This window comes from Globicephala melas, chromosome 15 (genome assembly GCF_963455315.2).
Source record: "Globicephala melas chromosome 15, mGloMel1.2, whole genome shotgun sequence".
Taxonomy (NCBI): Eukaryota; Metazoa; Chordata; class Mammalia; order Artiodactyla; family Delphinidae; genus Globicephala; species Globicephala melas.
Window position 1 is genome coordinate 21,408,642 of NC_083328.1, and position 25,629 is coordinate 21,434,270.

General features: G+C 48.6%; 1 protein-coding gene across 4 annotated transcripts in view; it reads right to left on the minus strand.

Moving 5' to 3' along the window:
• The window catches only part of EEF2K (eukaryotic elongation factor 2 kinase), a 62,946-nt gene that overhangs the window by 17,554 nt on the left and 19,763 nt on the right, over positions 1-25,629 (minus strand). For 3 of the 4 annotated variants that reach the window (XR_009559040.1, XM_030871457.2, XM_060284909.2), the window contains exons 3-12: positions 16,358-16,458; positions 12,960-13,020; positions 11,609-11,646; positions 11,060-11,231; positions 7,382-7,531; positions 7,018-7,150; positions 6,631-6,758; positions 5,715-5,916; positions 3,832-3,899; positions 561-638 (exon numbers count right to left, since the gene is read on the minus strand). Coding sequence is in view for 3 of the 4 variants with exons in the window: in XM_030871457.2 (XP_030727317.1) it covers positions 561-638; positions 3,832-3,899; positions 5,715-5,916; positions 6,631-6,758; positions 7,018-7,150; positions 7,382-7,531; positions 11,060-11,231; positions 11,609-11,646; positions 12,960-13,020; positions 16,358-16,458 (1,131 nt within the window). In the remaining variant the exon portion in view is untranslated. Of the gene's footprint in view, positions 1-560; positions 639-3,831; positions 3,900-5,714; positions 5,917-6,630; positions 6,759-7,017; positions 7,151-7,381; positions 7,532-11,059; positions 11,232-11,413; positions 11,647-12,959; positions 13,021-16,357; positions 16,459-25,629 lie in introns of those variants that run through there. The other variant, XM_060284910.1, reaches the window with a different exon arrangement.

Sequence of the window (25,629 nt, forward strand, 5' to 3'; positions counted from 1 at the left end):
CCAAAGCCCCCATCGCCTGTCTCTATATATTCGCAGTAACAAAGCCGAGACCAAAAGCTCCCGGCAAGACTGCCTGTAATGCGCATGCGCCATTTTGGCACTTGGCAAAACCTCTCAATGGCTGGTACTGCCTAAGACCACCCTCACCAGGATGCTGCTGAAAAGATACCGTAAGGCATCTTTCATCCTCTGGAGCCTTCCCGAGGGACTGCTGGAATCCCGTGCCTTTGAGCTGGGCCCTCCCACCTACCAGCACCATTCTGGCCCACTGCCCAGCATCCTCTCTGCTTAGCAACCAGAGGTCCAGCTTCACAGTAAGATGCGTCCGCCATATTCAACCCTGTGTCTAATCCCCCATGCTTGTCCCCTTACTAAACTTACTACTCCACATTACCGTTTTATCTTCTGCCCTGCAATTATCTTTATCTGAAATGATTTATTTATTAATTTAATTTATGCTCTTACCACCCATTCACATTCCCCCCTCGGCCCCAGCTCTCTATCCTCCTGGACAACTAGGCAAGAGGGGACTCTGTTCTCATTTCCTTGGGGTTCCTTACATGTTCTCGGGGCTCTGGGTCGTCCAGCTCACTCCGCTTCTCACTGGGGTATCCGCTGTCTCCACTGTTCTCAGAGTCCTGTGGAGAAAAGATGGCCCTAGGGTCTCAGTGGTCCTCTGAGTACCTGGTGGTGGTGATATCTGGAATCCCAGCCATTTGCTTTCTCTCCTTTGTCCCATCATCCCACAACATTCTCTTCCTCCTACCCTTGCTGGTTGGGTGACAAGGGAGCGGTAAAAAAATAGTGGCGAAGAATGTGGGCTCTGGAGCCAGACTGCCTAGGCTCAAATCCGAGCTCTGTAACTCACCAGCTATGACTCTGGAGAGCTGCTCAGCCTCTCTGAGCTTTGGTTTCCCTAGCTATGGGGATTCATTATAGCTACCTACATCAAGCGGCTGTGAGGATGCAATGAGATGTCACACTCAGAGTGTGGATCGTAGTAAGTGCCATTGTTAAGAGTGACTCACCCATTTCACAGGCAGAAAAACAAAGCCTGGCTTAAAGGATATGACCCATGGATAAAAATGCAGCATTGGAGACGCAGACCTACTAGAGAATGGACTTGAGGACACGGGGAGGGGGAAGGGTATGCTGGGACAAAGTGTGAGAGTGGCATGGACATATATACACTACCAAATGTAAAATAGATAGCTAGTGGGAAGCAGCCGCATAGCACAGGGAGATCAGCTCAGTGCTTTGTGACCACCTAGAGGGGTGGGATAGGGAGGGTGGGAGGGAGGGAGACGCAAGAGGGAGGAGATATGGGGACATATGTATATGTATGTATAGCTGATTCACTTTGTTATAAAGCAGAAACTAACACACCATTGTAAAGCAATTATACTCCAATAAAGATGTTTAAAAAAAAATGCAGCCCTGGGAACAATTATTTACTACACCTAAGCCCTCTGCCAAAACCGCACACATCACCTGGGCATATGTTTTATTCTTCTAGATCTGAGTTCTGTTGTGAAAAGGAACCTGGTATAATTTAGAATCTCTAAAACGTCAGTCATTTGTCTACCAACGTTGAGCTCTGGCCATATCCACATGTCACCTGCATCACTGTTCGGCTAAAATTTCTATTTTTTTCCTCCTTCATTCCACTGAGAAACATTTCAAACACACAAATAAGAACAGAGAATCCTAAAATGAACTCCTGTGCACCTGTTGCCAAGTTTTGTCAACTCTTAACACTAGGCCTTAGTTACTTTAGATCTTTTATTTCTAAAAGTTAAAACACTGCTGTTAAAATTTAGACCTCTTATGAGTCCCCTCCGCATCCCATTCTCTTCCTCCTCCAGATAAAATTCTTCTCATGAATTCATACTTCTCTTTTATTATTTTTCTTTAAATAAACCACTTTATTTTACTTAAGACTTTAAATAAACCACTTTATTTTACTTAAGACTATATATATATATATATATTTTTTTTTTTTTTTTTTTTTTTTGCGGTACGCGGGCCTCTCACTGTTGTGGCCTCTCCCGTTGCGGAGCACAGGCTCTGGACGCGCAGGCTCAGCGGCCATGGCTCACGGGTCCAGCTGCTCCGCGGCATGTGGGATCTTCCCGGACCGGGGCACGAACCCGTGTCCGCTGCATCGGCAGGTGGACTCTCAACCACTGCGCCACCAGGGAAGCCCTTAAGTCAATATATTTTTAAAAGAAGCTTGGTATCACTACCATAAATGTAAAACCTGGATCAGTCTCCTAGACAGATGGGCACCATGGAACATACACAATGGAATCCTTGGCCTCTGGTCTGGCCAGGATCCACTCCACCCAAAGGAGATGCGTTATTCTAAAAAGGCCCCTGCCCTGGTTTCTAGAAGCACCACAGGCTTCCTACCGCCCTCTCCCAGGTCTTTGTTCTGTGTGAGCCAAATAGCTTAACTATTTCAATTTTTTAAATTGAGGTATAATTTACAGACAACCAAACTGAAGTGTTCAGTGTGCTGAGTGAAAGGCTTTTTTTGAAACTGGATTACAGGCTATACCTAAAAGCTCCGGGCAGCCCCCTCCTCGCACCCACTCTCTGCATGACCTTGGGCCCCGTGTCCCACCCTTGGGAACCACTCCCAAGCCGGGCAACAGAGAGCCTCACTGAAACCCCAGCTCTGCACTCCCCAGGTAGACCTTGAGCAAGGCAGCTAACCTCTCCAAACCTCAGTGTCCTCATCTGAGAAATGGTGGAGAATAGAAGCAAAGGGCAGCAGTACAGAGGGTGGGTTCGAGGCCAGATGGCCTGGGTTTGAACACTGGCTCCATCACTGAGTGACCATGAGCAAGTGGCTTACCTTTCTGTGCCTCAGTTTCCCCGTCTCTAAATCAGGGATAATGAGGGCACTGTCTAAGCAGCTGCTAATGCTGGGGATAAGCAGGTGGCTGAGGGGACAGGTGGGAGGGAGACTTTTCACCTTGTAATTTTCTGAATCTTTTCCTTTTCAACCTACGCTGAAATTCTAAAATTCATCCTAGCTCTAGAGTAAAACATAAAACCTATTCTAAAAGGAATAAAAACTATTATCTACTTATCTCATAAGTTGTTGGGAGGATTAGATGAGAATTATCTACCAAGCTCTTAAAACAGTGTCTGCCCGTAGTGACGATTCCATATGTGTCAGCTATTGCTGTTTTTTGTTCCCACTCAAGAACTCTGAAAAGCCGTCAGGAGCCAAGTTGAACCTTTGGAGCTGAGAGTGCAGCTTAAGATGCTGTGGCCTGTGCAAGTGTGATGTGTCTGTGAAGTCTGTTTAAAACATTCTAATGCATTTTTAATTTGACACCATAATATATGTTTGTCTGAATGCAAAGATGTCATCTACAGCTTCTCACTGCTAGTCACGCAGAGGCTGCAGGAAACCTGTTCTGCTTATCCAAGCTGTGAGCATCACAGCTACCTCTGCTGTAAGTTACACATCGGAGACCCAACATAGCCCCCTGTCCCCCGAGATAGCTTGGCCGCACAACGTGTGGCCAAACCAAACCCAGGGCCAAGCCCAGCATGTACCGGAAGGTTGTGTTATTGCTGACTTGGATTCTCTCTGCTTTAACCACCTCCAGGAACTGGAATAGACCCAGCTCTTCGCAGACAAAATGCTGCCCTGGGCAGGAGGCTGGGATTCCCTCCCCCCTGTGCACCTGTATCCTGCTGCCAGTGTCCGGAGCAGACCTGGGTTACCCACCTCTGAATCTGAGGTCTCATCCTCAGTTCCTGGGGGAGGGAGGCCCCTCCTCCCCACTCTGGTCCTCCACCCACTCTACTCACCCGGTGGTTGTCCAGAGGGTCGTGGTCTCGGGGTGCCAAGTTATCGAGGTCGCTGAACACAGGCCAATCTGAGCAGGGAGAAAATGGAGGAAGGCACCAGCTCCATCGCTGGAACAGTTCACAAGACCCACCTACAGCCTACAGCTGCCACCAAGCCTTTTTTATTTTAAATTTATAAAGTACAAAAATGGGTGAAGAATGTATGTGGTCAGCACCTGGGGGGACACAATTCTTCCTCGAGAACTTACCCAGAGTCTCTACTCGCCAGCGGTGGGGTCCTGAGCGAGCAGCTTAACAGGTGTGCCTCCTTGGGTTGTCATAATGTAAACACAATTGTGTCATGTATTGACAAGCACCATGTGCTTGACCTACGGTCAAACCTCAGTGAGGTGCAGTTGTGAAGGAAGGAAAGCCATTTGTATATTTGGGGTCCCATGAGTAGCTACAAATGGGAGAAGCCTTAGATGGCTTAAAAACCAACCATCCCAGTCTTTATCTCCTGTCCCAAGCTGCCACTAGCCAAATCTGGCTTGTCTCCTATTCGCATATGGTTTTTAAGAATGCTTTTTACATTTTTTAAATGGTTGAAAAAAGTCAAAAGGAGAACAATATTTTGTGATATGTGAAAATTATATGAAATTTAAAATTCAGTGTCCATAGAGTTTTACTGGAACACAGCCGCATCTATTTGTTTTAAGTACTGTCAGTGGCTGCGTTTATGCCGCAAGTGCAGAGACCACATGGCCTACAAAGTCTAAAATATTTATTACTCTCTGGCCTCTGAAGAAAAGGTTTGTCAACTCTTGCGTCAGACTATTCCCCAGGCCTTCCAGTGGTGATTTACAGGCTTCTTTAATATCTGACATTAAAATCCTCCTCTCCTGCTTCCCTGGGGCCTCCTCCGGCTGAATAAATGGCCCCATCATCCTGCCAGTTCTTCAGATCAAAACCGTGGAGCCAGCCTTGCCTCCCGTCTCTCCTGCAGACCCCGCGTCCATATCACGAGCAAACTCTGTCACTTCAACTTCGGAAATAATGATGCCCATTTTTCTCCTTTGACCTGTTCATATGATGTTAATTGGTTTCTGAACACTGAACAACTTTCAGATTCCTGCAAAAACCGTATTGGCTGTGACAGACTATTCTTGTAAGGTACTAGTCTTTTCTTTTCCCCTGATCAGGGATTGAACCCACGCCCCCTACAGTGGAAGTGAGGAGTCCTAACCACTGGATCGCCAGGGAATTCCCTAATATACTAGTTTTTATTTGTTAATACTTTATTTAGAATTTTTGTCTTGTATATCTATTTATTTATTTATTTTTAAATTTTAAATTTATTTTTGGCTGCATTGGGTCCTCGTTGCTGTGTGCGGGCTCGCGGGTTCTAGAGCGCAGGCTCAGTAGTTGTGGCTCGCGGGCTCTAGAACGCAGGCTCAGTAGTTGTGGCGCACGGGCTTGGCTGCTCCACAGCATGTGGGATCTTCCCAGGCCAGGGCTCAAACCCGTGTCCCCTGCATTGGCAGGCGGACTCCCAACCACGACATCACCAGGGAAGCCCTGCCTTGTATATTTATACCTGAGGTTGGGATATGGTTTTCTTTTTTGGTGTTTTGTCAAATTTTGGTATAAAAGTTTTCGCTAATTTCATAAAACACTCTGAAAAATGTTACCTTGTTTTCTGCAACAAAGACTGTTTTTACAGCATTTGGATGACTGCATCTTGAAAGTTTATTAAAAAGAACTCACCCGTAAAACCATCTGGGCCCTCAATCTTTTTGGTTGGCATGTCTGATTTTCTAACATAAGTGAAAGCCAGTTTAGCCCTGTTTTACCTGTGCTCGTCCCCTCCAATCACAATGCCCAGGGGCCAAACCATCACTCACGAAGGTGGTCCAGTTTCTGGCTGTGCGGCGTGGCAGAAGATGGCGAGGAAGGGAGAGAGTCAAAGGTTATGTCACTCATGTTCTCATCTCCAGAGTTCTCTGAGAGGCGAAGGAGCAGTGGGGGCCGGCTCCCCGAGAGGGTCCTCACCCGGGGGCTCCCGCACTTTTCCTCTGTCCCCCTCAAGATGGTCTGCGCTGATTGCTGGAGAATTAACAGGGACATGCACGTCACACAGGCACCCTCTGGGAAAGTGGGGCTCTTCCTGTTGCCTATTGTTCCCTCAAAACCTGAGGCCCTTTCAGCCACAGCACCCACCTGTGCCTATTAAGGGACTGGCAGAAAACCTGAAACGAATCAGTGGGGGCTTAACCCAAAGGCCTCTAAGAAGGGGCAACCGGAACAGGAGCTCAGAGGGCCAGCATTCCCAGAAGCGCTGCCCACGCTTTACAGCCCTGAGCTGGGGGATACATTCCAGAATCCCAAGCTGCTCTTTGACAATATTGTCTTATATCTGGTCCATGCAGTGGGGGTGGGGATGGGGGTACATCCTGGACACGGCGAGGTACTCAGTGAGCCAGGTCCGAGTCTAGTCCAGCCGTTTGTCAACACACCACACGAACCACATTCCACACACCCCACTCACTATCTGTACATACCTGGTCCCCTCACTCTGGGCAAAAATGGGCCTATATCAAGCAGACCCCAGTTCCTCTGTTAGTGGGGATATTCAGGAGGGCTGTGTGCACTGGCTCAAGAGGAACGAGGGACACAGGCAGGACTAAGAGTCTTCCGGCCCCAGTACTCTTGAATTAAGCATTGCAAGGCCTGAGCCACCAGCACACAGAAACCACAGTTTGCGGGTCCTGCCAGCAGAAGGGCCCTGCCAGTCCGAGCAGGTTCACGCTGGGTACCCACCAGTAGCTTGATGTTCTGAGTCACCGCGTCCCTCTCTCTTGGGGAGAGGTCGAAAGGAGTGAGGCCCATGCTCTTGCAAATCCGGTTGCAGGCATGAGAGTGGAAGAAGAGAGCCATCCCGCGGACACCTGCGGACACAACAGAGCAGGGGTTCTGGAGCACGGCTCTGCTTTGGGGTGGGGGCAGGACGGTACTGAGCACCCTAAATGCGGCAGGGGCAGGTGTAAAACATGCTAAACTGGCAGGAGCCAGAGGCCCCAGGCTCCCACCTCCACAATCTTGGGGCGCCCCATATATCACCTCGGCCTGCTTTCTTGGGTGAACAAAGAGCCCGGAGATTTTGTGGGGAGTGTGGTCTCCGTGGACATGCTGGCTTTCCCTGCCTACCTAGGTTGCCATCTCCAAAGTCAGTGCCCCTCTCGGTGTGGATCTGTGGGTCGGTGTAGAGGTCACCCACACCCTGGACGTCCACCACAATCAGCTGGTGGCCGGAACGCTCAAAAGTGAAGTGGCTGAAGGCCTGTGGGGTGACATGAAAGAAAAGGTGACCACAAGAGACCAGGCTATGGGTTGCACAAACGCTGGCAGGCAGTGCTCTGAGAGGTTTCAACACCCCACCTCTGCCCATGTTGGGGGCCTTTATCTGCAGGGAGGAGTTGTACAGAGGCAAAGACAAAGGAAGGAGCCCTGCCTAATTCGGAGGGACCCGAGGTCTGCTGAGATGGGGCACGGGCGTGTGCAGGGGCCTCACCTGCGGTGTCAGGCGCATGTTGTCATCACGGACGAAGCCTGAGTTGGAGTTGTACTTGATGTACTTGCCCTCGATGTAGTGCTCTAGGTGGAAGAGAGGCCGGCCCTGCCTTTCCTTCAGCTCTATGATGCACATCTGCATGATGTCCACCTGGCGGGAAGGTGGGAGGGGGGTCAGAGGGAGGGCCCAGCGGAACCCTCCTCTGATAAGAGGCTGGAGCAGAAAGGCTGAAACTGCTGACTGTCCCCAGAATCCACTCCCCTTTTCCTTTGAGAATGAAAACCCCTGCTACGGCCTCAATGTATCCCCCCAAATTTCATAGGTTGAAATCTCAACCCTCAAAGGTGATGGTATTAGGAGGTGGGGCCTTTGGGAGGTGAGAAGGTCATGAGAGAGAAGCCCTCATGAATGGGATTAGTGCCCTTATAAAAGAGACCCCATAGGGCTTCCCTGGTGGCGCAGTGGTTGCGAGTCTGCCTGCCGATGCAGGGGACACGGGTTCGTCCCCCGGTCCAGGAAGATGCCACGTGCCGTGGAGTGGCTGGGCCTGTGAGCCATGGCCACTGAGCCTGCACGTCCGGAGCCTGTGCTCCGCAATGGGAGAGGCCACAACAGTGAGAGGCCCGCGTACCGCAAAAAAAAAAAAAAAGAGAGAGAGAGAGACCCCATAGAGCTCCCTCACTCTGTCCACCATGTGAGGACACAGCAAGAAGATTCCAGCTATGAACGAGGAAGAGGGCCCTCACCAGAACGTGACCATGCTGGCACCTTGATCTTGGACTTAACAAATTTCTGTGGTTTTTGAGTTACCCATTCTGTGGTGTTTTGTTACAGCAGCCCAAATGGACTAAGACAACCCCCCATCCCTGAGCTTTAACAGGATGCACAGCCATTCGGTAGGGATGGCATCGCTTGGCTTCCCTTGGAGGCTAAGTGTGGCCATGTGACTAAGCCTGGCCAATAGGAAGCAAGCAGCAGTGATGATGCAACTCCAGCCTGCCCTCTCCTCCTCTGGCCTTCCTGAGGCTGTAAGGTGGACATCTGCCGGTGAGCCAGATCTGACCATGTAGTCCAGGGCAACTCCCGGCAGGTGGCAGAGCAACAAGACAGAAGGAACCAGGCCTCTGGATGACTTGAGCAGGCAAAGCACCAGCCCACCCTGAGACCCCACCAAAGCGGGATTGTTAGATGAGACAAAAGAAAACCATTTCGAGTTAGCACACAACTGTGGGTCTGTCTGTTAAGCAACTCAACCTGTGCCTTATGCTAATACAGTGAATTTGCGCAAGTTATTTCACCATTCTGTGCCTGAGTTTCTTCACCTGTGGAACGGGTAAGAGGATGAAATCTGTTGGCACAGGGAAGAGGCAGTCAACGTTTGCCGATGTCATTATTATCAGCAGACACAAGTCTAGAGTGATACATACCAAACCGTAAGAGTGGTTCTTTCCCTGCAAAGGGGACTTACAGGGAACTCAGACATTCCTTGCTAAATTTTGCACCAAGTACATGTTTAACTTTGTACTCAGAAGAAAACATGTAAGTACTATGTATGTTTGTAAAGCAGAGCAGGGAAAACCTGAAACTCTAACTCGTTATCTACTACACAAGATCATAGCCACGGCACCCTGTTCCCTTGACGCCACCCACAACAGGAGCCAGGCCTGGGTTTCCCAAGGAAATGACCACCCAGGAAACTGCTTGGCTGAGTCACCAGACAGGCAGACAACAACTGCAGAGGCCAAAGGGGCCCAGAGCTGAGAGCTGAGAACCTCCCCAAACGTGGCCTCAGTTCTGAGAACCAGACAGGGGGGAAGGAGCGGCTGGTTCCCAGAGGGTTCCTGTTCCAAAAGTTGGCTCCATGTCTGCCAGGAAGCCTGCTGCAGGGCCACCTGCTTGAGCAGAAGGCAACTGGGTGAGGGTCAGTGGCAAGGATACATCCTCAAGGGGACAGCCAGGTCCTCCTCAAACAACCACATTCCTCTCCCTTCATCAATTCAACCACGTTATTATTCACTGAGCACCTAGGCACTCGGACAGAGTTGAACAAGACAGATAAAATCCCTGCCCTCGGGGGAGAGAAGCAACTGAAATATTAACTACATGAATAAGACCCTTTCAGACGGTGCCAACTGCTCTGAAAAAAAAGAAACCAAAACAAAGTGACATGACAGAGGGTGCAGCGGTGGGTTACTTCATTTAGGACGGTCTAGCACAGCCTAGCTGAGGAGGTGACATGAGCTGAGACCTGAACCGTGAGCAGGATTGAGGAGATGCAGTGATGCAGCCTTGCAGGAACAGTCAGTGCAAAGGTCCTGAGGCAGAAACAAGCTTAGGGAGGAAGGAAAAAGTGGCCAGGCCTGAGTGTACTGAATTACTAAAGAGGACACAACCCCCGAGGGTGGGAGTGTGGCTTTTTGTATCCACACCAAGGACACTTAATCAAGGGCTCTGCAAACAGTAGGCACTCAATAAATTCTGCTGGCTACCTGGAAGTGTGGCTCTCCTAGGCACTCAGAAGATGGTACCTTATAGCTAGCAGGTGCACAAATAGTAGGAGAGCTGAGCTGTGAATTTAAGCAGGGCAGAGGCCCGGGGCGCTATTTCCTCAAATGCCTGCAGGCAACAGGAAGTTCTGCTTGGCTTCAGGTCACCAATACCCTGGGGGCTCAAGTGAAGAAGGCAAGAGCAGGGGCTTGGAAAGCCTGGATTTGAGCCCTGGCTCCATCCCTGCCCATTTGGGCAAGACACTTAACCCCTTTGTGCCCTAGGTTCCCCAGGGGCAGATAAGGAAGGAATCCATTCCCCACTCCCTCTCCTGCTTTTCCTTGGGAGCTACCAATCTCAGTCCACCTAGTCTGGGTGGAAGAACCCATACTGCTGGTGGGTACAAGGCTCAGGCCTGCCTAATCTGCATATTCCCACACCCTGGCCATCGTGATTGGCTCAGTGATAGGCACCTGACCTAATCAAGCCAATGAAACCCATGGGACTTCCCTGACAGTCCAGTGGTTAAGACTCCGTGCGTCCAACAAAGGGAACGCGGGTTTGAACCCTGGTTGGGGAACTAAGACCCCACATGCCGTGCGGTATGGCCAAAAAAAGAAAAAGAAAAAAAAAAAGAAACCCAGTTTTGAGACTCATTGAAACTTACGGGAAAACATGTCATTCCATCAAGGTTGCCGAGAAACGGAAAGGGAGCCTGCAGCTACTGGGACTAACATGTCACTACAAGCTGAAAAGCCGCCTGAGAGTGATGCCAACACAGAACACTGAGACTAGAGCTGGAGGAAGATTCCCAACAACTTCAATTTGGTCCTGGATCTAGCTACACCTGGAGCCAGCACTATTTCTCAGTTATAGGAGGCAATAAATTCCCTTTTTGGATTAAGCCCGTTTGAGTGGGTTTCTGCCATTTGCAAGCAAAAATCCTGACTAATGGATCCCATCTGTAAATGGAATAAAAACATTCCGACCTCAAACAACCTCAGACCTCTGTTTTCAGAAATCAATAACTCTTGGCATGTAGAGTACTTGACATATCAGGCTCAATACATGATGGTTGTTATTAGCGGCTGCTAAGATGGTGAAAAAGGAGGCCTGTGACAGGCACCTCCATCGTCCTCATCTCCAGATACGTCCTGGTGTTGGAGGGCGGCAGACAGGGGTGCCACACACCTGCTTAGGGGGCTTGTGCCGATTATACTCCTCTCCCCAGAGCTTGGCTTCCATCTGTAGACGCACATCCTCAAAGTACACGTCCCTGTCCACGGACTCGATGTAGCGCTTTGCCACGTAGTTGGAGGCCCCCTTCCACTGCTGAGTGTGCAGGAAGTTGGAAAGCTTCTTCCTGAGGGGAGAGGCATCAGGGGGCCCGCCTGGGTGTTCTGGATCCCAGCCCTAGTCCCCAGGATGGGAAGACCCTGCCTGACCCGGCTGGCTGGAGCCAGGAACAAAATGCAAGAGGTGGGAGGGGCTTCCCCACCCCACAGCATCCTTCAAAGAGCTGCGAATGGGGCTTAAGGGACATACTTCCTGTTCTCCTCCAGCCCATCCCCACAGCCGGTCCCAACGTGTGGTCCAACGGAGACCAGATGGAGAGGAGCTTGGGCTACAAGAAGAGAAGCCACTGTCTCCATTTCTTGACTGGAAATGTCACAGTGCCCCTGCTCTCAGGAGCCTGAGGGAGTCTGGGCAGGGCCCCGAGAGGCAGGCTGAGTCACTTACGTCCTGAAGCACTCCCTCATTGCTCCCCGGCCGAAGGGCTGAAAGACATCACACAGCGGGTTATCAGTCCCCACACCCCACCCAGAGGCTACCCTGAGCCAGGAGGAGATTTTCCCCTTGGACGTCACCCACCAAATCGATGCCCTGGACCTCATCTCAACCCTAAAATCCCTGGGCCCTCCTTCCTTTACTGCAGCACCAAGCCCTCATAGAACTTCCAGCCTGGAGGCTGCAGGACTGATGAGACCACCCTATTCCCCGCCTAGCTGAGCAGAAGACTCTCAGGGGGTGAAGATATTATGGGGGTGACGGGGTGGGGGTAGAGACAGTACATGTCAAAGGATGTTTTTTGTAGCCCTGTCTGTAACAGAAAAAAAAGCAAAACCACCCAAATGTCCATCGACAGTATAATGGATCGATCAATCAGGTCTATTTGCTTGACAAAATATTATACAGCAATGAGAATGAACAAATTACAGTTCTAGAAAAAACATGTACAAAACCTCATGGACAAAATGTTGAGCTATACATATACGGTATGGTTCCACTTATAGGGAGTACAAAAAGGCAAAACCAATCTCGGGTGATAGAATTCAGGGTAGTGCTTACCCTTGGGGGTAAAGGAGGAGTAAGTGGGGCTGAGAGGGGCTTCTGGGGGTGCCGGTGATATTCTGTGTCTTGATCTGGGTGCTGGTTATACACATGTTCACTTGGTGAAACTCATCAAGCTACACACTTTTCTGAGTGTGTGATACACTACAAAATGTTTCACAGATCGATCCTGCCCCTTACTAGGCAGGAAGTTCTCTATTTTCTAGTTGATTCCTTTTTCTTGCAACCCACTGAGTTCACCTTGTTAGATGAAAAGTAATAGGTGGTGACCTGTAAGTTTTGAAAACGGATATACACATTCACGGTTCACCGATTTTCAATAAGAGCGTCAAGAAGAATCTTTTGATATATATGATTAATACATGAAATGCCCAGAATAGGTAAATATACAGAGACAGAAGATAAATTAGTGGTTGCCCATGGCTGGGGCAGATAAGGGAATTGGAGACTGACTGCTAATGGGTAGGTACGGGGTTTCTTCTAGAGATGGTGAAAATGTTCTGGGACTGATCGTGGTGATGGTTGCATAACTCTGTGACTATACTAAAAACCACTGAACTGTACACTTTAAATGGGTATGGGGTATGGTGTGTGAATTATATCTCAATAAAGCTGTTGTAAAAAATAAAATAAATATACAGTACTATAAAGAATCCCCCAAAGTTAAAAAAATAAAACAAAGTGGGTGTGGAGGAGAGGAAGCAATCCCTGATTACACTGGGCTCGAGGCTCTGCTCACCTGAGACGCCATCTTGATCAGAACTTCATCCTCCAGCCACTCCCCGGTGACAGCGTTGTACCTGCAGAGACCAGAACCCACCCCAGGGCGCAGCGTCCATTACCTGATCCTGTCACTCACTAGCTGAAGGCAGAAGACTTTTCTGGGCTGCCCAATGCCCTCGGGATCAAATCTTCTCTCTACCCACAGGCCCACCTGACCTCCTGGGTTGGGTCTGTGGACACTCCCCCTCCCTCCCAGGTCCCCACCACACTGGCCTCCTGCCCCTTCGTCAAAGGCAGCTATTCCCTCTCCACCATGTCCCCCAGAGCTTACAGTTGTGCAGTGGGCGGGCTTGCTCCCTACCTATCTGGCTCCCCCACCGGACTGTAACTCCACAAAGGCAGGCCAGTGAACAGGACCTGGTACAGGGGAGGCTTAATAAACGCATGGTGGATGAACAGTTGAATAAGTAAATATCCTTGTTATAACTGGCCTAGATAATGAATGGCGTGTCCCAGGATGGGAGGTGGCAGCATCCTCGTTCTTGCCGGTGTGAGGCCCAGTGCAGGCAGGGCTGGGGGGAGGGTCCTGCCTCTGAGTCCAACCAGGAAAGGGGCTGCCGGATACACACCCAAGGCAGAGAGGGATGGAGAGGGTTCCAGAACATTTTCATCTCTCTTTTCCCAGGGATCCTCTTTTCCAGAGCAAATCTGCCCCTAGGCCTGGCTGGGCCTTAACAGGTTTGCCTGGTAGGAAGCTCCTTGGCTCAGTAAATCCCTAAAATCTTAAACCTCCCCCAGGGCTGAGGTGTTCTTAGCTCTAGCAGATGCCTCCCTGGCCCTCCCTCAGGGGCGACAGACTCCAGAACCTCCCAGCTCGTGGGAACAGCCTTTTCAGAGCCTGAAAAACAAGCAGAGGCCTGGCGGTTAACCCACCCCAGGCCCAGGGTGGGGAGGAAGGCTTGTCAGAGCCACACACCTGCTGGCACCAGCCCGTGGCAGTCCTGTGCCAATAAATAACAGCAATCATTGTTAGTACTACTATGTAGAGGCCAAGGTAAAGGAAGTCGTCTTCCCTCACTTCCAAACAGACTGAAAGCTGAGAGGCGCCCAGAAGTTGGGGGAGGGCAGAGACATGCAACACTGGAAGGGTCTTAACTGTCCTTCACAATCACTAACCTTACCGAGGACAGAGCTGCTCTGAGTTCACTGAGCATTCACTGTATGCTGAGTGCTTACACGGAACTCCTCCATCAACCGTCACTCAGCCCTGTGAGATCCGTACAAATATTGTGCCCACTTTCCAGATGGGGAAACCAAGGTTCAGAGAGGTGAAAAAACCTTCCTGAGAGCCAAGATTCAAACCCAGGTCGGTTTCAAACAGAACCTTGCTCTTAACCAGCCTGGGTACAACCCACGTGAACAGGAAATCTGTCCCAGTAAAGGGCTGGCTTGCAGCAGAGCTCTTTAAAAACCAGCAATAGAGGTGGAAGCCTCCAATTTAGAAATCTCTGGACATTCTGGCCATCAGTGCCGGACCTCCCTCTGCTGGCAGCCAAGGCAGGTGAAATCAGCTACTATGGTTGAGAAATAAACACAATTCGGCGCAGCCCCTGGTCCCTGGCCCCCAAGGAGCTCAGGGACACACAGAACCAGCCCAGCACGTGAGTCCTGCTTTTCCAAGGGCCTCCCTGGTAGCCTGGTGTCCTCAGCCTGGAGGCCAGATGTCACCGACCAGCCACCACGCTGCGTTTATAGGCAGGAAGGAACAGAGTGCGCAACCTGGCCTTCTGGGGCCCCGACGATGCTGACCTCAGCTGCCGGCACAGACCCCAGAGCCCACTAGGAGGTCAGCCTCCGAAATGGGGAAAGGTGCACACTAGGTTCTAACCCAACTCCTCACAAGGTGGGAGCAGGAACACACTGCAGAAAGGTGGAGAGGGCTCCACTGTTTCTGCCTGCCTAGCAACTGCTCCCCTTTCTTCTGGTAACAGCACCCCAATTTTCCTTTGGAAAACCCCCATCCTCCATTTTCAGAACATATGGACTGGGTGAAGCTGATCCCCCAGCACCTTCTTGCTTGTGGTATGTGATCTAGACCTGGCCAGTGAGAGCAGAGCTCCTGGCACAATGACTGGTTCAGTAACGGGCCTATAACCAAGGCCAGGCCAATGAGATTCAAATGTGGGACTTTTGTTTTAAAAAAAAATCGAGAAAGAAAGATCCTTTCCCACTGAGTGAGATGACATGTGGGGCTCCTAGGAGCCATGTGTACCACTGATGTAAGACAGTCTATCTGGGGTCAGAGCCAAAAGCATCCTTGGAGCAGCTGGGACTAGCCATACGCGAAGCCCACGTAGATGAGTCAACCGTTCCTTTCTATGCTTAAGCCACTGCGAACTGGGTTTCTGTCACTTGCATTTGAAAAAGAGTCCTGACTAATTCACAGACACTGATCTGAGTCAGAAAGTTATCTTATTAACTACCTGGGTGACCCTGTTCAAACCTCTCTCTCCACTGGGGCAACTGAGGGAACTCACGGGGTTCACCTGGATGAGTCAGAGCTGGAGGGGTCTACAGAGGTCACAGGACACAGGACAGGCCCCAGGGCAGATCCATGAGTCTTCTAAAATTATGAGTCAAATAAGACATATGCGTGCAACTTTCTGAGATGGCTTCATCAGATCCTCAAAGGAGTGCCGAAGGCTTGACACAACGACTGCAGACTTTATTTAATGAGTAAATACATATAGAGTGCGTAAACAGTACCTCGCAGATGGAACATTCAGTAAACAAGGACCCCATCATCATCACCATAGTCCTCCTTATTATTATGTTGGTGGTAGCGTTCTGTTGTTTTTATTTTTCTTCCTGAAACCCCCTGAGAACACTCTTCCTTCCTCTGCCTTTTCAAATAGGAAACCTAGACCCTCCCAGCTCTGTTTTGTGAATCTTCCTGGGGCCAAGGCACTGAAAGGCTGGTCTGCTTTCTTTCCCTCTGATAGCAATTGTGGGGTCATGTGTTGAGATGATGCAGCCACAAGACAAAAGTAGCCTGGATCCCTGAGATGCCCTGAAGAGCTACTCAACTCTCACCCAACTTCGTACGAGCAAGAAATGCACCTCTGTTGTATAAAGCCCTTGGGGTATTTGCACTTGCAGCATAGCTCAGCCTAGCCTGTAGAATACACACTTTACAGGATTAAATACACACGGTAAGGATTAAATGAGATCACGCACAATGCCTTGAGCATGCGTAAATACTCAAATACTGGCTGATATTATTATTATTATATTCCCTTTTCCTTGATCTCCAAGGGTACTTAAGCCTCACTGATTTTAAGCAGAAAGAGGACCCAAACCCCAAGGACTCCTTGTGGACTGGGGTCATATAGTGTCTGTAGACGAGGTACTGACCTGTGACGTGTGGCGCATTCCGTGGCAATGTCCTCCAGGTGGAACTCGGCCCAGGGGTCAGGCATGTGCTTGGCCTTCTCGATTGCATGCTTCCAAGCTTCCTGCAGAAGCAAAGGGGAGTGTTAGGTCCAGACCAGGGGCTTCTGGGACAGTGCAGGGCAGCTCCTCTCACCCTGTGATTTCCCAGTGTCTCCGACCTCTGGGGAGGCAGACAGCATCAGTCAGAGAGAATCACTCCCATCTATTATCCTTGTAGGAATATAGTTCCCAAAAGACCTCACATGGGCCCAGCTCACATGGGCCCAGCTTTCCCACGGCCAGAAGTGACCTGTCTTAACTACAAAACCGAAGAAGAAACATAATATGTATAGAAAACACATACTGCTTCACTTGTTATCAAAAAGTTGAGAATGAAAATAAGATGATAGTCCCCCATCCCACCTTGTTCAGACTGGCAAACATTTTCACAGCTGGTAATGACGAGTCTGACCAGGATGTGGGGAAACAGGTGTTCTCACGTACTGTCAGTGGGTATAAACCTCTTCTAAAGGCAATCTGGCAATGTACTAAAATGGAAAAACTGTATTCCCTTATTTTGACCCAGCAATTCTACATCTAGGAATGTATCCTCTAGAAATACAAACATAAGTGTGCAAACATACGTGTACAAGAGGTATCACTGTGATCGTGCAAAATGAATTCATCCCAAACGTCTGTGGGGAGTGGTTAATACGCTTTGATTCTATTCATTTAAAATGCTAAACCGCCTTATGGTGGGAATTCTGGACTCTATCAGGCCCAATGTCACCTCTTCATAAATATTGTATAAATCATAAATACACCCCATTTTACTGCCCTAAATGAAATTCACAGACAATTTAACCTTCTTAAACTCAAGAGTATATCAAACTATGCAAAAGATATGTTGCCTTTACATTAACAAAGTGCTAAGTTCTCAGTTAATTATGAACAGATTCCCATGAGACGTTCCAAGGTCCTAGGGGTGCAGGACAATTCCTTGTGCAGATCTGCTCTGCCCGTTGCAGGTTCAGCGTCCCTGCCTTCCACCCATTTGGTGCCTCAGTGCCTTCCATTGTTGTGCTGCCCGAAAACATGTCCCCAAACGTTCAAACCCTGTTAAGAACGGGGCTTCAAGGGTACTAACTGGGAAAGATGACCAAGGCGCGTTATGGAGAGAACATGCTGATTCTCAACAGCATCATAGTACGACCCCAGTTTTTTGTTTTAAGAAGCTCATTTGGGACTTCCCTGGTGGTCCAGTGGCTAAGACTCCACACTCCCAATGCAGGAGGCCCAGGTTCGATCCCTGGTCAGGGAACTAGATCCCACATGCCACAACTAAGAGTTCACATGCCACAACAAAGATCCCGAGCGCCGCAACAAAGATCCGCACAGCCAAATAAATAAATATTAAAAAAAAAAAAAAAGCAGCTCATTTTACTGTTTTTATAATCCCAAGGTGGACTCCTTTCTTGTCCCCTCCAAACAAACACTCCGACTCTCACACTGGGGAGCAATACCCTCTCCATCTTTTCCTGTAGAGCTTGAACCTTTGCCCGACAGCCTCTACAGAGGAATCAGTGAGACCAAACCTCCCTTCCAGGCCACAGGCCTGAGCCACAGGGAGGGTCTGGATCGTGGGCTGGCCACTGCCTGGGCCTGGCAGATTCCAGACCTCCCCACCCCACAATGGCATCCCTCAGCCTCCTGGACCAGCTCTTAGGAGCTCTTCCACGGACTTGGGTGCAAACAGGACAGCTCCCAGCGCATGCCCCCGGCCTAGGCTCCATCACTGAGAGCCTGCTCAGAGGAGATGAGGCGCACACACACATGCACGCACACGGCCCAGGGCTCCCTTACTGGGGCTTTCTAATCTCTGCAAAGTCTAAAAATGAAGCCCGTAATTTTTTGCTTCCTATTTGGAGGTAATTCATGCTTAATGAAAACACTTGGAAAATACAGAAGACAAAGAAATTCAAATCTGCCACGTGCCGTCCACCAGAGCAACTATCATCAATGCTTTGGACTAGTTATTTTCCAGATCCCTTACGTGCATTTTTAAATAAAATTGGAATCACACTGCAAATATAACTTACAGCTTTTCAGGAGAGTGGGTCAATGGGACTTGGATCTTTATTTAGTGATCTTGATTTTTTCCCCTGATTCCAAATGTTTGATCTGCTTATTACAAAAAAGTACAAGTACTACAGAATTCTGAATTAGAAAGCAGCCGTCCTTTCTAACCTCTACTCCTCTGAAAACCTCAGCTGACAGTTGATTTAGATATTCTGCAGGTTTCCTCCCATGCATTTGTTAACATACACATGAATTTAAGAGCACTGGGACGGTATTGTGTTCCGCATCTTACGTTTCTCCACTTAACACAGGATCCTGGACCCACCCTTTCCATGTCATACGTACAGACAGGCTGGATCGACCTCGTTTCCCTTCCATGGTTGTACGATACACAATTATATAAATGTACCTTAAGCTGTTTCTCAGACCTCAGCTGATGGTTATATAGATTCTCTCTAATAATCCCTCGTATAAACAGTGCTAAAGGGACCATCCTCTTATCTAATCTCTGTGCACCTGTGCAAGAGCTCAGTAGGACATACTTCTTGGAAGTATAATCACTGGATCACAAAGTTTAGAAATTTGGAGTTCCCCTCCAAAAAGATTCTCCTAGGTTACACTCCAAGAAGCAAAGAACAAATCACTCAAATTTTTTGGCACAAACATCACATCATGAATTTACAAGTTAGCTGTAACAGCTGTGTAACAATCCACTGCATGGGTTAATCATTATTGATTTAACTGTTCACCTGTGGTTCTCCACAGTGAGACTCTGAGCTTGTCACTGCCTTTTCCCTGTTACACATAACCCTGCAGCAGACATGTTTACGACTAAAGCAGTTGTTGGATTTCTGTACTTTAAAAAAGTGCCACAGTCCCCTCTTGTATTCCAGCTGCTGCGAATGGCAGGGATGGCCTTCTGACCCCCACCTGTCAAGGAGCCCGCTGAGTTCTGAGTAGTCAGCAGGCCGCCCTTCTGAGCATGTCTGTACAAGCGCCCTGTTCTCTGCCTGAGACACATGACTTTCTCAGTGTACCTCTCTCAACCGGTGACTAAGACGCGCCCTAAGCAACCAAAGACAGGGCCCCCCATTCAATGAGGATTATCGACAGAAATTACCTGCTGGCTGGATGCTACGGCAGCAACCAGAAAAAACAGTCAAGGAAAAAAGTATTTCAGAATTAGAGGGCATGTTATTTCACAGGCTCAGAATTACCTTTTTTTACAAACCCAGAAAAAAAATCAAGCCACACCTTACTGGCAACAGGTGGGTTTAATGCAAGTGACTTTTTTTTTTAAGCACAATATAAAAAGTCCTGTACTGGGCTTCCCTGGTGGCGCAGTGGTTGAGAGTCCGCCTGCCGATGCAAGGGACGCAGGTTTGTGCCCCAGTCCGGGAAGATCCCACATGCCACGGAGCGGCTGGGCCCGTGAGCCATGGCCACTGAGCCTGCGCGTCCGGAGCCTGTGCTCCGCAACGGGAGAGGCCACAATAGTGAGAGGCCCGGGTACCGCAAAAAAAAAGTCCTGTACTAAGATGCAGTTCCCTCAGCTCTGGTTCCGGCCCACTGCTGACGAACTTGGGGAACCTCTATTTCCTCATTTACAAAAGACAATGAAGAATATTTTGACTACTGGTGGTCAACTTCTTTCCTGTCCCCACCCGTGGGGCAGACATGCTCCCACTAGAAACAGTGGCTCACTGAGCACAGTGCTCATTACAGTTGAACAACCTCAGCTAAACTTAAATCACTGGTACTATTTTATCCATCAGGTTAGGAAAAATAGGTGGTTACGGAGGACCGGGAAGTGAGTGCTCTCAGACACTGTGAGGAGAGTGGAAGCAGGTACTGCCACCTTTGAGGGCCATCTGGTTATGCCAGATGGTCGGCCAGTGGTTATGAACCTTCTTCACTGACTTCTGACCCAGCCATTCCGATCACCTACCCAGGTGTGCTCAGGTCGGTGCTCGTAACGCTATGTAACAGGCAAGCATTACAAACAACCTGCCAGTCCACAGGGGGATCATTAGGTACACTTGGCATACTTGCATGCAGCCGTTAAAAAGATGACGGTGCTGATATGGGCAATCTCTAAGGCCTACTGTCTGGGGGTAAAAAGCAAGGTGCTGAATAAAGCAAACGGCATGACACCATTTACTGGTGGAGGAAACCCACAAATCAGTACTATAGATTTCTTAGACTCACAGACAGAGATCAGACCTGTGGTTGCCAAGGGGGATGGGGGGTAGATGGGTGGAATGGGAGACTGGGGTTGGTAGATGCAAACTATTACATTCAGAATGGATAAACAACAAGGTCCTACTGTATAGCACAGGGAACTATATCCAATCTCCTGGGATAAACCATAATGGAAAAGAATATAAAAAGAATGTCTATATGTGTGTAACTGAGTCACTTTCCTGTATAGCAGACATTGGCACAGCACTGTAAATCAACTCTACTTCAATAAATATATATATGAAAAAAATACCATCGATTTCTAAGGATATGTGTGTCTGTAGATATACGCCTAAATGTACATTTATATATAAATACATCTTAAAAGGTCTGAAAGTTTTACAGCACAGGGAATATAGCCAATATTTATAATGACTTAATTTTTTAAATAAATTTATTTATTTATTTTATTTTTGGCTGCGTTGGGTCTTTGTTGCTGCGCGCGGGCCTTCTCTAGTTGCAGAGAGCGGGGGCTACTCTTCGTTGCGGTGCGCGGGCTTCTCATTGCGGTGGCTTCTCCTGTTGCAGAGCACGGGCTCTAGGTGTGCGGGCTTCAGTAATTGTGGCTCGCGGGCTCTAGAGTGCAGGCTCAGTAGTTGTGGCACCTGGGCTTAGTTACTCCGCGGCATGTGGGATCTTCCCAGCCCAGGGCTTTAACCCGTGTCCCCTGCATTGCAGGAGGATTCCTAACCACTGCTCCACCAGAGAAGCCCCTATAATGATTTTAAATGGAGTATAATCCTTGAAAATACTGAATCACTATGTTCTACACCTGAAACTAATATAATGTTGTAAATCAGCTATACTTCAATAAAAATTAACGATAAAAATAAATTTAAAAGGTCTGAAAAGTGATTATTCGAAACTGACACAATGGTTATCTCTGGGAATAGAAGAAGATAAGAGGCTGATCGAGGTGACTTCATCTTCATCTACATTCATTTTTTTACTAAGAGAATGTCTTCAGGCGTTGCATGTGTAAGTCAACGCTATTAAACAAAGATCACTGGGTTAGATGACCTTAAGGCCCTGACAGCTCTAACATTCTCTAGCTTCAAAGAGCCTAAAACTCAGGTGAGTGGACTAATTATTCTTACATAAAACAGGCGGTTTCACAAAGAGGAAAACATAATCCTGGGAAGAGAACAGAATGGCTTTGGTTCCTCAGAGCCTGAGAGTATAAAATAAAACTAACTAATTAATTAATAATAATAGTAAATTTCCTGAAATATGCCAGGAGTGAGACCAGATGTGTGGCTTATGTGTTTGCAATCTCTTTGGCACATATGATGTTATCAGCTACTGCTGCCGTTTTTATATCACTATTCTTATTACTACTATCACAGCAATCAAAGCCTCTGGATCTTACATGAAGCATCCAGTAGCTCCTTGAAGCTTCCTCCTTTTCTAAAATTAATTTATTTTATTTATTTTTATTTTTGGCTGCGTTGGGTCTTCGTTGCTGTGCGCAGGCTTTCTCTGGTTGCAGTGAGCGGGGCCTACTCTTCATTGGGGTGCGCAGGCTTCTCATCACAGTGGCTTCTTATTGCAGAGCACGGGCTCTAGGCATGCAGGCTTCAGTAGTTGTGGCACACAGGCTCAGTAGCTGTGGCATGCGGGCTCTAGAGCGCAGGCTCAGTAGTTGCGGCACACGGGCTTAGTTGCTCCACGGCACATGGGATCTTCCCGGGCTAGGGCTCGAACCTGTGCCCCCTGCATTGGCAGGCGGATTCTTAACCCCTGCACCACCAAGGAAGCCCGAAGCTTCCTTCTTGAAACATCAACTGTTACATTCAGTAAGCAGATGTTATAAAATATGTTTTCCCCATCATCACTTCTGTAGAATTTAAGAACTACAGCCCTAAGTCAGCCCTACTTACCCCTCCTGACCGACAGTAAAGGGCTTAAACCACAGCCAAGGACAAGTAAAAGAAGTGGAGGTGTACATCATGCTCTGGGATGGAAAGAGGCCGCACCACTGTGTGGCTGCCCCACTCTGGGCCACACGCATTTACAGGTTTCGTGCAATTTCCATGGAACCCAGCACGGAATATAATAGCAAAAACCTGGAAACTTCCTAAGGATCCCACAAAAGGAAATACTTAAAGAAACTGTGGCGTATCTATACAACGGGCTGCCATGGGGCCACTAAAAAAATGATGGACTAGATCCACATTTACTGATGTGGAAAGATACGCACCATTTCTTTTTTCTATTTTTATTTTTTTTTGCGGTACGCGGGCCTCTCACTGCTGTGGCCTCTCCCGCTGCGGAGCACAGGCTCCGGACACGCAGGCTCAGCGGCCATGGCTCATGGGCCCAGCCGCTCCGCGGCATGTGGGATCTTCCCGGACCGGGGCACAAACCCATGTCCCCTGCATCGGCAGGCGGACTCTCAACCACTGAGCCACCAGGGAAGCCCACCATTTCTTGATTGCTGAGGAAAAACTGGTTATTAGAGAACGTATATAGCAAAATCCTGTTATTGTAAGGAAAAGTCCCTGTTTATTTAGTCGTGTCTGTATTTATACGGAAATACACACCAAGACCTTAACAGCAATTGTATCTGCACTTTCAAAGTTGTCTTCTGCAAGGAGCATACATTACTTCTATAAGCAATAAAATAATTATAAAGGAAACAAAGTTAAAAATCCTCAAGAAATCTCTCTCTGTTGAAAACAGTAGCTACAGGTCATCTTCCCTGACCAGTGGGATTCAGAGTCACAGTTAGAGAGGACAGGAAGAGAAGGATGGGAACAATAACCAGCAAAGCAATAACATTCCCTAGGATGACAAAGCGCCCTGTCTCCTGGAAGTCTTTCCTCAGACAGCATCCTGGCCGGCACCTCACGGTAACCTTGCCAAGGACGGACAAGCAGGTAGGATAGTTCCCAGTCCACTGACGAGGTACCCAAGGCTCAGAGGTGATTTGCCTTCAGAGCTACAGCAACCATGAAATGGAAGACCCAGGACTCAAGAATGTGGACCAAACACAAGAGTTACCATATGACCCAGCAATTCCACTCCCAAGTACCTACCTAAGAGAAAGGAAAACATGGTCACACAAAGACTTGTGTAGCATTATTCAAAACAGCCAAAATGGAGAAACAACCCAAATGTGCATCAACTGATGGATAAACGAAATTGGTACATCCGTCATCAGTAAAAAGGAATGGGGCTTCCCTGGTGGCGCAGTGGTTGAGAGTCTGCCTGCCGATGCAGTGGACACGGGTTCGTGCCCCGGTTCGGGAAGATCCCACATGCCGTGGGGCGGCTGGGCCCGTGAGCCATGGCCACTGAGCCTGCACGTCCAGAGCCTGTGCTCCGCAATGGGAGAGGCCACAACAGTGAGAGGCCCGCGTACTGAAAAAAAATAAATAAATAAAAAATAAAAAGGAACGAAGTACTGGCACACACTTCCACATGGATGTGCCTTGAAAACACTGTGCTAAGTGAAAGAAGCCAGACACAAAAGGCCACATATTGTATAATTCTACTTACATGAACTGTCTGGAGGAGGCAAATCCATAGAGACTGAAAATAACGTTAGTGGCTGTTAGGGTCTGGGTGGGATGGGGATACTGGGGGGTGATGGCTAAGAGGTATGGGCTTCTTTTAGGGTAATGAAAATAAGCTAAAATTGGTTGTGGTGACGCGGATGCATAATTTTATGAATACACTAAAAGCTACTGAATTGTACATTTTAAATGGCTAAATTGTATGTTATGTAAATTATATTTCAATAAAGCTGCTAAAAAATTTACAAAATAAAATTAAAGAAGGGGAACCCCTGTTAATGAATATCCAGCATATTCCATAAAGGACCACGTGCTTCATAAAGATGAGTCCCTCCAGCCAGGCTTGACTCTCTTCAGTCTTCTCCTGTTTTCCAGACACCAGGTCACTGAAGGCTTCCTGCCCAATGCCAGATGCAACATCTTTTTCCTTCATCCGCCCAGCAGGCCCTTATTTTGCTGGAGGTCCAAAGCTTTTTGGACCCAGGACACCTAAGCTTCTCTTTCCCACTCTGCATTCCCAGAGCACTGGGCAAACTACCAAAATGGTCACCACCTCTGCGTATGCACAGAGTTTCCTGTGGTCAGTGGGCAGGGGCAGAAGCCCAAAGATGCGAGGCTGGGGTCTCCCCGGGCTCGGGTGGGCAGGGACGCCTCTTTTCCCAGTGAGTCATCAGACGCTCATCCACTTCATTCTGGGGCGATTGCTGTACTTTGACCAAGCCGTTAGAGCCACACTGGGCGGGCTAAGTATCAGTCTAATCACCAAAGTCTACCAAGAAGGGCGTGGGAAGCAGGCATGCCCGTGCGTCATGGGAGCACCAATGCCGGTGCAACCTCTTTGAAGGGCAATGGGCAATGCTTAGCCAAGTTTTAAACCCACAAACATTTTGCTCCAGCCATTCCACCTCTGGGGATTTACCTGGCAGGTGCACCCCTGAGTGGGCACCAGGACACACGCACACGTAAGAGACACACGTAAGAGATGCTTACGGAAGCGGTTTGTGGTAGCAAAAGACTGGAAACGACGTTCACACCCACCCATGAGGGACTGGCTAAATATATTACAGTGCTTCCAGATAATGCCATGATATTCGGCCATTAGAAAAACAAAACAAAATAAGCAAGACAACATTCTGCACTCAGGAAGCATCAAGCAATTAAGCTCTCAGAGCCTCAGTTTTACTATCTGTCAAAACACCAATCCTCAGAGGACTGCTGTGCAGATTCAATGAGTTGATATGAGTAAAACACGTAAGGCGGGCCTGCCTGATCCACAGGGCCGGTTATGTAAGTTCTAGCTGATGTCAGTTCATATGTGCCAATATGGGAAGACAGCACAGGAGTGCAAAACAGGTTTGCGGTCAACTAACATTTCTGCGAAAAAGAAAAGGAAGAGAGTCACGTACGTACATATGC